This window comes from Hyperolius riggenbachi, chromosome 1 (assembly GCF_040937935.1).
Source record: "Hyperolius riggenbachi isolate aHypRig1 chromosome 1, aHypRig1.pri, whole genome shotgun sequence".
NCBI lineage: Eukaryota > Metazoa > Chordata > Amphibia > Anura > Hyperoliidae > Hyperolius > Hyperolius riggenbachi.
The window spans coordinates 543,774,666-543,792,605 of NC_090646.1; the positions used below are offsets into that span (position 1 = coordinate 543,774,666).

The 17,940-nt window shown below is 44.5% G+C and overlaps 1 protein-coding gene across 2 annotated transcripts in view; it reads right to left on the reverse strand.

Moving 5' to 3' along the window:
• Positions 1-17,940, reverse strand: part of DMXL1 (Dmx like 1) — a 214,922-nt gene that overhangs the window by 32,848 nt on the left and 164,134 nt on the right. For both annotated transcript variants that reach the window (XM_068247113.1, XM_068247117.1), the window contains 4 exons: positions 17,634-17,719; positions 10,003-10,204; positions 7,522-7,639; positions 6,233-6,319 (listed from right to left, as the gene is read on the reverse strand). In XM_068247113.1, coding sequence (XP_068103214.1) covers positions 6,233-6,319; positions 7,522-7,639; positions 10,003-10,204; positions 17,634-17,719 — 493 coding nt within the window. The remainder of the gene's footprint in view (positions 1-6,232; positions 6,320-7,521; positions 7,640-10,002; positions 10,205-17,633; positions 17,720-17,940) is intronic.

Below are 17,940 nucleotides of genomic sequence, written 5' to 3' on the forward strand. Positions count from 1 at the left end.
TGAGTCCCCTGGTCCCCGCTGTCTTCTTCTCCACTCCAGACCGTTCCTGCAGCTACTGAACTTCCTGTCCAGGGGAAGTTTAAACAGTAGAGGGCGCTCTACTGTTTAAACTTCCTGCCGGGACAGGAAGTTCTGTGTAGCTGCAGCCGGTCCGGAACCCAGCGTGGAAAGAAGACAGCGGGGACCAGGGGACTCGCGCTGGCCGGAACAGGTAATGTATACCCGCTGTATTGTGTCGGTCGTCGGGCATTCGAACGCCGCCATTGATGCACTCCCGACCCGCCGGCGATCCGAGAAAAATCTTTTGCACGGACGGATCGATGGGAATGATCGATTTCGGACGGAAATCGATCGTTCTATCAGCGGTATGCGCGGCGATTTCACAGCCGATTCGTTAAACAGAAAGCAATATGGGGAGCACCATCCCCTACAATCAATACACCACCCTATATGTATAAAACAAGGGGTGGGTCTGTAATGTGCAGAATGGTCAAAAATACAGTTAACATACCAAAAGCAAAAAGCAATGACCTCAAAGAAACCGCACCAAAACAGCTATATCAGTAAGCAATATACCATCCTTTATTGAAATACAAACATAAAAACATTAAAATATGGTGGGCGGGGGGATGTATAAACCCACAATATCAGAGAACTGGAGGAATTACAAAGTGCTAGTGTTAATATTGATGAACCTCAAAATAGCATAAACGTGGCGCTGACCGTGCATCAATATAGTGACAAATACAAAACCAAACATTAAATTACATTACATGTGCAAATAGCATCAATAAATATTTCAAATACATAATATGAGTAAAAGGAGAAAAGTGTGATAACACCAGGAAGAGAGGAACCCCCTGAAATAGTATTGTAGAACCAGAACGGAACCAGAAATCAATCACATAGTGATCACAGTGTTTGAGCAATATAGTAAAGTCAATAGAGTGAGATGCAGACTATATAAGAATTATATAGGGAAATAGAGTGAGGTCAACAAACAAGTGAATAGGATCCTACCAGTACAGTGTCTCCACGGGTCCCCACCGCCGCTATCGCGATTCGCCACGTATAGCGTGGCTTTTTCAAAGCTTTGAAAAAGCCACGCTATACGTGGCGAATCGCGATAGCGGCGGTGGGGACCCGTGGAGACACTGTACTGGTAGGATCCTATTCACTTGTTTGTTGACCTCACTCTATTTCCCTATATAATTCTTATATAGTCTGCATCTCACTCTATTGACTTTACTATATTGCTCAAACACTGTGATCACTATGTGATTGATTTCTGGTTCCGTTCTGGTTCTACAATACTATTTCAGGGGGTTTCTCTCTTCCTGGTGTTATCACACTTTTCTCCTTTTACTCATATTATGTATTTGAAATATTTATTGATGCTATTTGCACATGTAATGTAATTAATGTTTGGCTTTGTATTTGTCACTATATTGATGCACGGTCAGCGCCACGTTCATGCTATTTTGAGGTTCATCAATATTACCACTAGCACTTTGTAATTCCTCTGGTTCTCCGATATTGTGGGTTTATACATCCCCCCCACCATATTTTAATGTTTTTATGTTTTTATTTCAATAAAGGATGGTATATTGCTTACTGATATAGCTGTTTTGGTGCGGTTTCTTTGAGGTCATTGCTTTTTGCTTTTGGTATGTTCACAGCCGATTCGATCACTGTGATCGAATCGCCCGTATATCGGCAGGAAAATCGATAGGTGTATGGGCCCCTTTAGCGCTGCTTCCGATATAAATGCATTTGATGCGAATGTCCATCCATTCCTATGCCATTTTATCCCAGCAGCTAATCATCTCATTGCATCTAACTGAAGGTTGCAAGAAGTTTCCTCTATAACCCAATTATTCACTTTGGTTAAGGGGCCCATATACATATCGATTTTCCTGCCGATATACGGCCGATTCGATCACAGTGATCAAATCGGCTGTGAAATCGCCGCGCACACCGCTGACAGAACGATCGATTTCCGTACGAAATCGGTCATTCCCAGCGATTCGCCCGTGCAGAAGATTTTTCTCGATCGCCGGTGGGTCGGGAGTGCGTCGATAGCGGCGTTCGAATGCCCAACGACCGACGCAATACAGCGGGTATACATTACCTGTTCCGGCCAGCGCGAGTTCCCTGGTCCCCGCTGTCTTCTTTCCGCGCTGGGTTCCGGACCGGCTGCAGCTACACAGAACTTCCTGTCCTGGCAGGAAGTTTAAACAGTAGAGTGCCCTCTACTGTTTAAACTTCCCCTGGACAGGAAGTTCAGTAGCTGCAGGAACGGTCTGGAGCCCGGAGCGGAGAAGAAGACAGCAGGGACCAGGGGACTCGCGCCGGCCGGAACAGGTAATGTATGCGGGGGGGGGGGGGGGGGGGGGGTCGCAGCAGCGGCAGCTCCACTGATTGTGATCGGTTTCAGGCTGAAATTGATTCACAATCTGTTTGCAGTAAAGGTGGCCATACGATCCCTCTCTGTTCAGATTCGATCAGAGAGGGATCTATCTGTTGGTCGAATCTGATGGCAAATCGACCAGAGTATGGCCACCTTTAGGCAAAATCTCCAATCAAAACCCAGGTGAGAAATAGACTCCTATTACCTTCAGAGTAACTAATTTAACTGTTGCTATATTAGATATTAGACAACTAGTACATACTGCCCTAAAATGTCATCCCTTTAGTTTGGCCAGTGCTAGCCTTTTCCAAAAGTCCTATTAGGCTACAATGATACAGCTTTGGAGCTCTTATTCCCCTTAGTTGCTCTTTTATAGACTGTTGGTCGGTTCTTTGCGTTTAACTATTTGTGTAAAGTTTATGACCACTTACACAGACATCCCAGCACCCTAATTCGGATGCTGGAGGCCTATAATTGTGAACTAATCGACTGTTAAACCCTGCATGAACAGAAGATGAACGGTATAGCAAATCGTTTAGAATTGCAATTTGTTTATACACTATGGGCTCGATTCACAAAGCGGTGCTAACCCAGTTAGAGACTTTAGGCATGATAACCATTGCACCACGCTGGTGAAAAGCCAGTTTAGGCGTGATAGGTTTAGGTGTGATAAGTTTAGGCATGATAAGTTTAGATAAGTGTAGATAGCGTGCAAAGTCCCGCACGCAAAGCAGCGCCATTAAACTGTATGCGAAGTGCACCAAGCTTTGCTAGCGCAAAACTTTTGATCAGCTGTGCACTGTGGTGCTAACGCAGTTGGTGCTTAAACTTATCATGCCTAAACTTATCACACCTAAACTTATCACGCCTAAAATTATCATGCCAAAACTGAGTTTAGGCGTGATAAAGGGCTTTTCACCAGGGTGCTAACTGTTAGCACCGCTTTGTGAATCAGGCCCCATGTATTTTAAACTATGAAATAGAGCAAAGCTGAGGACCCTTTGCAATTAAATGTTATTTGAAGTGGTCTTTCACTGTTTCTTCCATGTATAAGTTCTTCAGACAATAGCACGGTTCTCTGACTAAATTAGCCTAAAAGATCAGAGAGGCTCTTTTGCATAAATAACAAGGGACGTTTCTTAATTCTTCCTGTACTGGAAACAATATGAGACTCATATCTGTGCTACTAATGTTCCATTTCTTAGCTGTAATATGTACTGTACACGATTCATTATATCAGGGCTGTGGAGTCGGTCCAAAAATCCACCGACTCCGACTCCTCAGTTTAGGATTCCACCGACTCCGACTCCGACTCCACGACTCCGACTCCTCTAATTTGCATATTACAATTTTGTTGATTAAAAGTATGTAACATGAAATTCGTCTCTTAACTGCCAACGCTTAGGAATTTTACAAGACAACTGAAGTGAGAAGGATATGGAGACTACTATATTTATTCTCTTTAGACTAAAACTAGTCCTTGGTAAGAGTACTTGTAAAAGGTACAAACCGGAACAAAGAACATCTATCAGGCCCTAGGCAATGTAAGTGTGGGTACATGTAAGAATGATGTGCAGGTACTCTGCAGGGGAATGAGGAGATTGTAAACAGACAACACCTCTGTGTTCAATGTGCACAGCATTCTCAGTGGATTCCCTGCAGCTCTGTTGGGAGTGCATATGTAGAGTATAGTACTACTGTGTTACAAAGTAAACCTGAGACAGATGAAATTCAAGTTTTATACATACCTGGGGCTTCCTCCAGCCGCCTTCAGGATAATCAGTCCCTCATTGTCCTCCACCACCTGGATCTTCTGCTATGAGTCCAGGTACTTGAGCCAGTCAGGCGTAGTGCGCATGCACACACTCCGCCGCCAGGAGCATACTACACCTGTGCAGCACTATTGCGCAGGTGCAGAATGTTCCTGGCTGTGGGAGCGGCATGCGGCCGGACAGCGCTGACTGGCTGAATTACCAGGACTCATAGCAGAAGATCCGGGTGGTGGAGGACAGCGAGGGACTGATTAGTCTGAAGGGGGCTGGAGGAAGCCCCAGGTATGTATAAAACTTTACTTTTCATCCGTCTCAGTTACCCTTTAATTTGTAGTCACCAAACCAAATTTAAATAACATATCACATTATTTGATTTCATCAGCAAAGGGAGTGCATACATTTGCATAAATCAGCATCAATGCAGAATTATTTCCATCTCGTTGACCATCTCTATTAGTGACACGGCTACACATCAGGCTTTATTCCCACAGCATAGATGTTATTTAGTATATATAAGAGATTCCTGTGTACACATCATATATACAGTCACAATCAGATATGTATATCTGACCTTAAAAATACGGGGACTGCTTTATTGAAGCAGCACAAGTAACTAATTTTGATTGGTTTATTTCATTTTTGTGGACTAAACACAGCTATTACTGTATATATAAATTATTTTTAATGACTTATCTGAGAAATAGAACATTTTATCATATTTTCTATTTTAATTACAGTTACAAATTCATTAGGAGTCGGAGTCGGTGCATTTTTTCCCGACTCCGACTCCAGGCACCCAAAATTGCCCGACTCCACGACTCCGACTCCACGACTCCGACTCCACAGCCCTGCATTATATCATACGTTTATTTTCATTTCAGATTCCCTTTAACTTTATATCGAATGTATGCTAGTTCAGGGTCTATGGCGAAAAGTATTAGAGGCAGGGGATCAGCAGGATGCCAGGCTACTGGCATTGCTTAAAGAGACTCTGAAGTCTTCCGAAAAGGAGGTTTTTAAACCTCATTAACATTATTGCCCCTCTTAAAATGCTGCAGAACCGCGGCTGAAAACTCCCTCTATCACCCCAAACTCACGGGGGTACATCGCGGGCTCCTTCCGCATAGAGGCATCGCAGCTCTGCCTCTTTGCGCATCAATCAGCCACGTATCGCCGCTTCTCCCTGCCCCTCTCAGTCTTCCTTTACTGAGAGGGGCGGGGGAGAGGCGGAGATACGCGCTGATTGACGCGCATAGAGGCGGCAGCAAAATCCACGACCAAGAAAGTCATGGATCTTGCCTGTCGAGTAAGGGGTGAGTTTGGGGCGATTGAGGGGGTTTTCAGCTGCGGTTCTGCGGCGTTTTAAGAGGGACAATAATGTTAATGAGGTTTTTAAAATAAAAACCTCATTTTCGGAAGACTTCAGAGTCTCTTTAAAGAGAACCAGAGACTAAGAGCATAACAGATTTATACATACATGGGGCTTCCTCCAGCCTCATAAGCCTGGATTGCTCCCACGCCGCCTTTCTCTGCTGCCTCTGTCCGCCGGTACCAGGTCCTGTCATTTCGTCCAGTCGACGCAAGAGCAATGCGCTCCCTCTGTACTGCGCAGGACACATGCGTAAAGAGCAGGAGGGAGCCCCTGCGCAAGCTAAAAACTGGTCGCATCCGGCGGAAGTGACGGGACCCCGTAGAGGCAGCAGAGGATGGCGCATGGGAGTGATCCAGGCGGATGGGGCTGGAGGAAGCCCCAGGTATGCATAAAATCTTTTTTCATTTTGTAGCTAGTCTTCATCTCTGGTTCCCTTTAAAAGAAGATTAATATTGCAGCCTCCATATACGTCAATCTACAGCCGTCCTTTAAATCAGAGGTTGGACTAATTCACTAAACAATATGCATTTGGTTAAAAAAACTTCAAGAGCCCTGTTACTAACGTAAAAACCTTATATAACCATGATAGCTGATAAGAAAGTGATACAATTAATTTTAAACAAAGATCTTGCCAGAAAGCTCTTAATTATAAAGTGTCAGAATGACAACTGGACCCACCTTGTTTATTGCAAATGCTGTTATTATGTCGGACTCTTTGTGAACTATTCTTGCTCTTCCTCCTGATGGCCCCTGATCAGTTTCAGTCTGAAATGATAGAACCACAACACAAACAAATAAGATTCGAATGTCCTGCAAAGTAAAAAAATGGTAATTTCCATATCTTGGACATACTGTATACTAAAAGGGTCAGTGTATACGATTTTAAATATTCTGACTATGGATACATCGCCACTAAAGCAGACAAAGCAATGAAAAGGTTGGGAAAGAGGGTTGTCAGCAATAAGGAACCAACTGGAAAATTAATATTGTAAAATTGAACATTATAGCTTTAGCTTTAACTGATTGTAGTACAGTAAGGGCACTTCCACAATGAAATCTGCAAGCTTCATGCATTTTCGAGCACGTTTCACCAGGATTTTTGGGTGTGATCAGGGCAAAGAAAATTGCATAGCACTGCATTTGGAAAGGGATTTGCTTGTGCACCCATTCATTTAACCCAATAGCAAAACGCAGGCAAAGTGCAGCATGCAGATTGGGCCAAAAATGGATCGCACCACTCTGTACAGCAGTGTTCCCCAACCCTGTCCTCAAGGCCCACCAACAGTGCATGTTTTGTAGAAATCCAGAGAGGTAATTAATCAGCTCTGCTGAGACACTGATTACCTCACCTGTGCATGTTTGTGGTTTTCTGCAAAACATGTACTGTTGGTGGGCCTTGAGGACAGGGTTGGGGAACTCTGCAGGGCACCACAGTTACGAAGGCCTCGTTCACATCATTTAGCGCAGATGGCTCTGCGATCGGAACGCAACGCGTCCAATCGCACGCCATCTGCGCTCCTATGCGCTGCGCTGCAGATCCCATTCATTACAATGAATGGGATCTGCGCTGCGATTCCCAAAAATGCGTGCAGTACGCGATAGCGCAATCGCGCTGCCACGCAGCGCATATGATGGGAACGGTAGAAGGGCTGTCTATGCCCTTCTACCGTTCTTGCGTGTCGCACACTATACGCGCTGCCAAAATGCGCACGGCAGCGCGTATAGTCTGAACGAGGCCTTAGTGTATGATGGCGGCCTTGGGGTCAGAAAAACGCATGTGCTTTGAAAAATCAAAGTGCATGCAGTGTGGAGGGGCGCTAACACTTCACACTGCATCCAAATAATATGGTTAATTTGCTTGCTCTAATTACAGAACAGCTTCATATATTTCTATACCGTGTCAGGACACAGCAAACCATGTACCATCAATGCCTAATATACAAAACACAACCCACTATAAGACTTACCTCATTAAGAGATCTTTTCTTTGTGAATATATTTCTTATAAACGTTTCTTGGATGCCTTCTTGTTTTACCAAATAATGCCACAGCCTTTTCACTGGTAAGGTGCTAGAGTGCTTGGACCTATAGAATAAAATGGAAAGAGTATATAATCTAAAATGATCATTAATCCACTAAGAGTACTGTATTCACTTACATAAGGGTGAATGTTACGTTCATAGAATACTCAGGACTCCAACACACTGGAAGCTGTACTGAGTGATGCTCTCAGGCCCCTGCTGACTGGGCTACCCTAACAAACCAGTGCACCTCTTCACATGAATGCAGTGTTATGTAGCATGTAATAAAGTCCAGCTAGCACCATTTCAGAGCTACTAATAACTAGAGACAGTCAATGGGATACAAATAATTCTGATTGTATGCAAATTTTATGCCAACTTTATGCAGTTTGGAACTGGGTCAATTACAGTCAACAGAAAACACATTGGGTCCAGTTTCAAGCTGCATACAATTTGCACGAAATATGCATGCAAGCCAGAATTCTTTCCATCTAATTGGCATCTCTACTAATAAGTGACACATCAGCAACTTGTATAGCTGTGAAGTTGCAAAGATGTGTAGCCAGCTACGGATCCTCTGCACCACCACATGGAATTTTCCCACCCCGAGCAGATTCACCCCCCCCCCCCACCGACATCTATGTCACTGTCAACAGTACAATCATTCACCAACCTACACAAGCCTGCTGCCTGGGTGTCACCCTGGTCTCCGCCCACTCCGCAATTAACATTTACGCAACATCTCCAAGATCCAGCCCTTCCTGACTCCGGACACTGCCAAACTCCTTGTCCATGCCTTCATCTCCTGCCTGGACTACTGCAGCACTCTCCTCTTAGGCCTCCCTCAGAACCCCATCGCCCTCATACAATCCATCATGAACGCAGCAGCCAAACTAATCTACTCCTCCTACCGTTCTGTCTCCACAACTCCCCAATGCAAATCCCTTCACTGGTTCCCAATCTGCTTCAAAATCCTATGTGTGGCCTACAAATCTATACACAAGTCCTACCCAACTAAAATCTCTGACCTGGTCAGCAGATACACACCTGGCTGCCCACTTCTCTTTTTCATCAACCTCCTCCTAACCACCCCACGCATCGTGCACTCCCATGCACGACTACAAGGCTTCACTAGAGCTTCCCCCAGCCTGGGAATTCTTTCCCACTGCCCATCAGGCTTGCCCCTCCAACACCTTCAAACAAGCCCTCTAAACTCACTTCTTCAAGGAGGCCTACGCCACCTTAACACTACCATAACGCTCTCTGTCGAGAACCTCTCAATGCAGCCTCCCTCCTTTTGTGTCACCACCCCCTCCCTCTAGATTGTAAGCCTTTGGCAGCGCGCTCTCTCCTTGTGCATCATACTTAATTGTGCACTCTATCCAGAATAATGTAAATGTGTAATATTGGGATTACTACTCCAGTGTATGATAGGACATTGTGCATCTTATTGCTTATTACCTGTATTGTGTTGTCTGTCAACCCGTTATTCTCTGTAATCTTATGTATTGTACAGCACTGTGTAATATGTTGGCGCTATACAAAACTAATAAATAATAACATGCAACAGCAACATGTCACAACTACTGAAGAGCCAGTGTCCTATCTTAAGGAGTTCCTCTATGGACAATCCCAAAGTTTACATTTCTTCTGATGTGCTATGGACTCCACGCATTGCTGATATCAGCTTATTTTACATACTACAGAATTAGAGCAAAACAACTTCTGCCAGGAACTTTTTAATTACCTGCTAATCTGCAAATATGATTGGATTCACCAGAGTTTTATAAACTGCCTCCTAAGACTGGCCATACATCTCCCAATTTTGTAGCCTGAGAGATCAACTAATTCAATAAGGCTATTGAATCGAGAATAGTGATTATAATAATTGACCGGTATGTGTGTGAATTGTGTTGATCGAGCAGGAGGATATTGGTAGATTGTAAAGAAATAGGCTACTGTTCACATGATTTTGATGGACAAAAAAATTCAAAGCATGGAGGCAAAACATCACTCAGATTGAAGGATCGCATAAGATATCGCTTGTAGTGTTGTGTAGCCCACTATTCACTCTCCTTTTGATCAACCGCACTGTAGTTAAGTGCCCAATTAATCAATCACTCAATGCAAAATCATTAGATGAATGGCTACCTTTACTTTAAAACAGGCAACAAGATTACCAACTCATTGGGGGGAAAAATAACTACAAACATACCCAGCTGTATAAAGAAAAAAACAGACCTAAATGTGAGCTATTGTCCCAGAATAAACAGACATTCAAGTTATGCAAACTTTCTCTGTAAACAACCAGAAGCAATCTAGAGATTTATATTTAGAAGAGTCACATGGATTTGGAAACATAGGATGTCAAAAATGAATTAATTGGCAAAGATTCACGTCTAGAGGTTTACTCCCGAGAACACTAACTTGAAAGGCGTATTTGTTGGTTCCAGCAATGCTTTGTGCCTCAAGATAGCAGGTCCAGCATTTAGAGCTTCTTCTGAGCTTGGCATGACTATGAAATCTTGTGGTGGGCCACCATATATTTCAAGCCTTCGCAGCAGAACCTGTTCCCACCTCTGCAATGTCTTCAGGGTGGCATGACAAAGAGGTGATGCTACGGGAAGATCTGTAACAAGCAAAATAAATCCAAAGTTAGCCTCACACAGTTACAACTCTTCCTAGATTTTTACTCTGCTGCTTGACAGAGTGCCACAGAGGGCATAGAACATGAGCAGAAACATAGTCTAAGTCCCCTCCCCACAAAGTGTACAAAAAAAAAAAACCCACTAAAGTATATTCCACTCCAAAACATGTAACTGCTGCCCTAGAGCTATCATGGATTGTGTGCAGAAGCATCACTAAATGCATATTTAAAGTCACCTCTGCTAGTGACCCATTATAGCCTACCTCAACTTCTGCTTGTGACACAGATTACTGATTAACTGCTACTTACGTTGAAGTCTCCTTGACCATCTCATTACCTATGGGGATTGGGGGTGGGAAGTGATGGACTGTACTACTTTTGTTCTAAATGCATTCTTAAAGTATTATTGCATTTCACAAAATTCTATCAGTTTGGTTATCCAAATAACTTTTTTGGTCTGCTAAACACAGTCCATACCAAACACTTCGGTTGCACTGCAAGAATGGATTACTGTCAGAAAATGCTCCAAGCTCTTTTTGTTTTATTTTTTAGCAGTCTTTAATCAGCAATGTGTTTGGCCTCCTTTGCATGGGATAGACAGGCTGCTGGTGCTTGCTGCTACTAGAAGTGCATATCATGGCATTCATAAGCACTATGGGTAGTTTTACATTATAGCTATACAGGTAATCCCTGGTTAATGAACGAGATAGGGACTGTAGGTTCGTCCTTATCCTGAATCCATTAATTCGGAATACTGTACCATCTCTGCCTCTTGTACCTCCCTGTGCCCCCCCCCCCCCCCGCCACATCTGCTCCCCTGTGACTTCAGTTGTCCCACTCTGTGACACCTCTGCCCCCTTACTGTGTCACCTGTTTCCTAATGATCCATACTCATGAGGGACAAAAGTGCCCTGTCGCCAGCACACGTGAGCGTGACAGGCCGGCAACAGCTCGTCGCCAGCTCCCTCCGCGTACACACGCGGAAGCGGGATCAGCTGAGCGACGGAAGCTGTCGCCGACGCTCCTCCCCCGCCACCGAAAGCTCTGTTGGATGGATCTTTTGGATAGAGGTTGCTGTCACTAGTCCGCATACTCACGCGGATTAGCGACAGTTGCGGCGGAGTTTCGGCGGCAACTGTCGCCAGGCGATTGAGCGGTTCAATCGCCTGGCGACATCAGCGATGTGCGACAGTTCGGGGAGCGTGCCCGTGCAACGTTGCATACTCACGGGCGACCTGCACGCGTGTTGCGGCGACAATTGTAGCCCGTGAGTATGGGCCATTAGAGTCCCTTTCTGTTCCACCTCTGCCCCCACTGTGTCCCTTTGTACCACCTTTGCCCTCTCTTGTGCCTCCTTCTGTCCTAGCAATGGTCATAATGTGCTAATTTTGCTTTCACAAAATCTTGCATAAAATTTCACAATTCCGATTATACGCAATTACGATTTTGAAATTGAATTAATTTCAGATAACCCGAACAAATTTGCTAAGGGGCCCAGTGCTAGATCACAGTTTTGCTTTACATTGTATAAAATGTGTATGTAGAAATCTGAACCAGTATAGTGTATCACAGTAAAATGTCATTTTACAGAGTTAAAAGAAAAAAAAAAAACATTTTTATTTGAATTTTTTTTAAATCTATTTTTTCAAATACTACAAGGCCTTTTGAAAATGGTTTTCGACTTGTTCCCACTTTCGTGCCGTTCGTATCGGCGGGGACCACCTGCACTGACCTGTATATTCAAAACACTGATCAGTCAAGTGTTGGCTTAACCACTTCCCGACCGCCGTATTGACAATTGGCGGCCGGGAAGTGCACCCCGCAAGGACCGCCGTATTGACAATTGGCGGCGGTCCTTGTAGGGGCATGGGCGGAGCGATCGCGTCATCCGTGACGCGATCCTCCGCCTCCGCCTGGCGCCGCTCACCCGCCGCAACATCCCGCCGGCCATACGGAAGCGCCGGCGGGATGTTAACCCGACGATCGCCGCATACAAAGTGTATAATACACTTTGTAATGTTTACAAAGTGTATTATACAGGCTGCCTCCTGCCCTGGTGGTCCCAGTGTCCGAGCCACCCTAGTCTGCACCAAGCACACTGATTTTTTACCCCCCCTGCCCCAGATCGCCCACAGCACCCATCAGACCCCCCCCCTGCCCACCCCCCAAACCCCTGTTTGCACCCAATCACCCCCCTAATCACCCATCAATCACTCCCTGTCACTATCTGTCAACGCTATTTTTTTTTAATCCCCCCCCCCCCTGCCCACTGCTCCCTCCTGATCACCACCCCACCCCTCAGATTCTCCCCAGACCCCCCCCCCATGTACTGTATGCATCTATCCCCCCTGATCACCTGTCAATCACCTGTCAATCGCCTGTCAATCACCCATCAATCACCCCCTGTCACTGCCACCCATCAATCAGCCCCTAACCTGCCCCTTGCGGGCAATCTGATCACCCCCCCACACCAATAGATCGCCCGCAGTTTCGACATCAGATCACCTCCCAAATCCATTGTTTACATCTATTCTCTCCTCTAAACACCCACTAATTACCCATCAATCACCCCCTATCACCACCTGTCACTTTTACCTATCAGATCAGACCCTAATCTGCCCCTTGCGGGCACCCAATCACCCGCCCACACGCTCAGATTGCCCTCTGACCCCCCCTTATCAATTCACCAGTGCATTAATTACATCTGTTCTTCCCTGTAATAACCCACTGATCACCTGTCAATCACCTGCCAATCACCTATCACCCATCAATCACCCCCTGTCACTGCCACCCATCAATCAGCCCCTAACCTGCCCCTTGCGGGCAATCTGATCACCCACCCACACCATTAGATCGCCCGCAAACCCGCCGTCAGATTACCTCCCAAATGTATCGTTTACATCTGTTATCTTCTCTAAACACCCACTAATTACCCATCAATCACCCCCTATCACCACCTGTCACTGTTACCTATCAGATCAGACCCTAATGTGCCCCTTGCGGGCACCCAATCACCCGCCCACACGCTCAGATTGCCCTCAGACCACCCCCCCCCCCCTTATCAATTCGCCAGTGCATTAATTACATCTGTCCTTCCCTGTAATAACCCACTGATCACCTGTCAATCACCTGCCAATCACCTATCACCCATCAATCACCCCCTGTCACTGCCACCCAACAATCAGCCCCTAACCTGCCCCTTGCGGGCAATCTGATCACCCACCCACACAAATAGATCGCCCGCAGATCCGACATCAGATCACCACCCAAGCGCAGCGTTTACATCTATTCTCTCCTCTAAACACCCACTAATTACCCATCAATCACCCATCAATCACCCCCTATCACCACCTGTCACTGTTACCCATCAGATCAGACCCTAATCTGCCCCTTGCGGGCACCCAATCACCCGCCTACACGCTCAGATTGCCCACAGACCCCCCCTTATCAATTCGCCAGTGCAATATTTACATCTGTCCTTCCCTGTAATAACCCACTGATCACCTGTCAATCACCTGCCAATCACCTATCACCCATCAATCACCCCCTGTCACTGCCACCCATCAGTCACCCGCTGTCACTGCCACTCATCAATCAGCCCCTAACCTGCCCCTTGCGGGCAAACTGATCACCCACCCACACCAATAGATCGCCCGCAGATCCGACATCAGATCACCACCCAAGCGCAGTGTTTCCATCTATTCTCTACCCTAAACACCCACTAATTACCAATCAATCACCCCCTGTCAATGCTACCTATCAGATTAGACCCCTATCTGCCCCTAGGGCACTCAATCACCCGCCCACACCCTCAGAATGCCCTCAGACCCCAGCCCTGATCACCTCGCCAGTGCATTGCTTGCATCTATTCCCCCCTCTAATCACACCTTGAGACACCCATCAATCACCTCCTGTCACCCCCTAGCACACCTACCCATCAGATCAGGCCCCAATTTGCCCCGTGTGGGCTCCTGATCACTCGGCCAAACCCTCAGATCCCCCTCAGACCCCCTTCCGATCACCTCCCCAGTGCATTGATTGCATCTATTTTCCCCTCTAACCACCCCCTGAGACACCCATCAATCACCTCCTGTCACCCCCCCTAGCACTCCTATCCATCAGATCAGGCCCAATACAACCTGTCATCTAAAAGGCCACCCTGCTTATGACCGGTTCCACAAAATTCGCCCCCTCATAGACCACCTGTCATCAAAATTTGCAGATGCTTATACCCCTGAACAGTCATTTTGAGACATTTGGTTTCCAGACTACTCACGGTTTTGGGCCTGTAAAATGCCAGGGCGGTATAGGAACCCCACAAGTGACCCCATTTTAGAAAAAAAGACACCCCAAGGTATTTTGTTAGGTGTATGACGAGTTCATAGAAGATTTAATTTTTTGTCAAAAGTTAGCGGAAATTAATTTTTATTGGTTTTTTTTCCCAAAGTGTCATTTTTCACTAACTTGTGACAAAAAATAAAATCTTCTATGAACTCGCCATACACCTAACAGAATACCTTGGGGTGTCTTCTTTCTAAAATGGGGTCACTTGTAGGGTTCCTATACTGCCCTGGCATTTTAGGGCCCCTAAACCGCGAGGAGTAGTCTAGAAAACAAATGCTTCAAAATGATCTGTGAATAGGACGTTGGGCCCCTTAGCGCACCTAGGCTGCAAAAAAGTGTCACACATGTGGTACCGCCGTACTCAGGAAAAGTAGTATAATGTGTTTTAGGGTGTATTTTTACACATACCCATGCTGGGTGGGAGAAATTTCTATGTAAATGGACAATTGTGTGTAAAAAAATCAAACAATTGTCATTTACAGAGATATTTCTCCCACTTAGCATGGGTATGTGTAAAAATACACCCCAAAACGCATTATACTACTTCTCCTGAGTACGGCGGTACCACATGTGGCACTTTTTTACACCCTAAGTACGCTAAGGGGCCCAAAGTCCAATGAGTACCTTTAGGATTTCATAGGTCATTTTGCGACATTTGGTTTCAAGACTACTCCTCACGGTTTAGGGCCCCTAAAATGCCAGGGCAGTATAGGAACCCCACAAATGACCCCATTCTAGAAAGAAGACACCCAAAGGTATTCCGTACGGAGTATGGTGAGTTCATAGAAGATTTTATTTTTTGTCACAAGTTAGCGGAAAATGACACTTTGTGAAAAAAAACTATTAAAATCAATTTCCGCTAACTTGTGACAAAAAAATAAAAACTTCTATGAACTCACCATACTCCTAACGGAATAGCTTGGGGTGTCTTCTTTCTAAAATGGGGTCATTAGTGGGGTTCCTATACTGCCCTGGCATTTTAGGGGCCCTAAACCACGAGGAGTAGTCTTGAAACAAAAATGACCTGTGAAATCCTAAAGTTACTCATTGGACTTTGGGCCCCTTAGTGCAGTTAGGGTGCAAAAAAGTGCCACACATGTGGTATCGCCGTACTCGGGAGAAGTAGTATAATGTGTTTTGGGGTGTATTTTTACACATACCCATGCTGGGTGGGAGAAATACCTCTGTAAATGACAATCTTTTGATTTTTTTACACACAATTGTCCATTTACAGAGGTATTTCTCCCACCCAGCATGGGTATGTGTAAAAATACACCCCAAAACACATTGTACTACTTCTCCCGAGTATGGCGATACCACATGTGTGGCACTTTTTTGCACCCTAACTGCGCTAAAGGGCCCAAAGTCCAATGAGTACCTTTAGGATTTCACAGGTCATTTTGAGAAATTTCGTTTCAAGACTACTCCTCACGGTTTAGGGCCCCTAAAATGCCAGGGCAGTATAGGAACCCCACAAATGACCCCATTTTAGAAAGAAGACACCCCAAGGTATTCCGTTAGTAGTATGGCGAGTTCATAGAAGATTTTATTTTTTGTCACAAGTTAGCGGAAATTGATTTTAATTGTGTTTTTTCACAAAGTGTCATTTTCCGCTAACTTTTGACAAAAAATAAAATCTTCTATGAACTCACCATACTCCTAACGGAATACCTTGGGGTGTCTTCTTTCTAAAATGGGGTCATTTGTGGGGTTCCTATACTGCCCTGGCATTTTAGGGGCCCTAAACCGTGAGGAGTAGTCTTGAAACGAAATTTCTCAAAATGACCTGTGAAATCCTAAAGGTACTCATTGGACTTTGGTCCCTTTAGCGCAGTTAGGGTGCAAAAAAGTGCCACACATGTGGTATCGCCGTACTCAGGAGAAGTAGTATAATGTGTTTTGTGGTGTATTTTTACACATACCCATGCTGAGTGGGAGAAAGATCTCTGTAAATGGACAATTGTGTGTTATAAAAATTAACAAATTGTCATTTACAGAGATATTTCTCCCACCCAGCATGGGTATGTGTAAAAATACACCCCAAAACCCATTATACTACTTCTCCTGAGTATGGCAATACCACATGTGTGGCACTTTTTTGCAGCCTAACTGCGCTAAGGGGTCCAAAGTCCAATGAGCACCTTTAGGCTTTACAGGGGTGCTTACAATTTAGCACCCACCAAAATGTCAGGACAGTAAACACACCCCACAAATGACCCCATTTTGGAAAGTAGACCCTTCAAGGTATTCAGAGAGGGGCATGGTGAGTCCGTGGCAGATTTCATTTTTTTTTGTCGCAAGTTAGAAGAAATGGAAACTTTTTTTTTTTTCTCACAAAGTGTCATTTTCCGCTTACTTGTGACAAAAAATAATATCTTCTATGAACTCACTATGCCTCTCAGTGAATACTTTGGGATGTCTTCTTTCTAAAATGGGGTCATTTGGGGGGTATTTATACTATCCTGGAATTCTAGCCCCTCATGAAACATGACAGGGGGTCAGAAAAGTCAGATGCTTGAAAATGGGAAAATTCACTTTTTGCACCATAGTTTGTAAACGCTATAACTTTTACCCAAACCAATAAATATACACTGAATGGGTTTTTTTTTTAATCAAAAACATGTTTGTCCACATTTTTCACGCTGCATGTATACAGAAATTTTACTTTATTTGAAAAATGTCAGCACAGAAAGTTAAAAAAATCATTTTTTTGCCAAAATTCATGTCTTTTTTGATGAATATAATAAAAAGTAAAAATCGCAGGAGCAATCAAATAGTACCAAAAGAAAGCTTTATTAGTGACAAGAAAAGGAGCCAAAATTCATTTAGGTGGTAGGTTGTATGAGCGAGCAATAAACCGTGAAAGCTGCAGTGGTCTGAATGGAAAAAAAGTGGCCGGTCCTTAAGGGGTAGAAAGCCCTAGGTCCTCAAGTGGTTAAAATCTATGTATACAAATACACGTACATGTATGGATATTAACATTATTTCCCTTTCTAACCATATGGGAACAAAAATGCACAAACAGTTCAATTTTACTGTAGAATAAATGTATCATTATTATGATTACCTGAAAGTTCATGTCCAGCTAGTGGGTAAAATCCCTTCAGATTCTGAAGCACAAACTGCACCATCGCTAGACGCATCAGAGCCCAGCTGTCAAGACAACATAGTAGTTATATAGATAGTTTCACAAATATGTAAAATCCAAAGACAGATCGCAACAAACAACTCCATAATCATATTCTTGCTTGTTAAAACTCAACATTGACAAATCTAAGTGATTTATTACTAGTACTACTAATACACAATCTTTTGTAGCTTTATAAAGTTTAGGAAACAATATTAAACACATATGCTAAATTTCTTTTAAATCA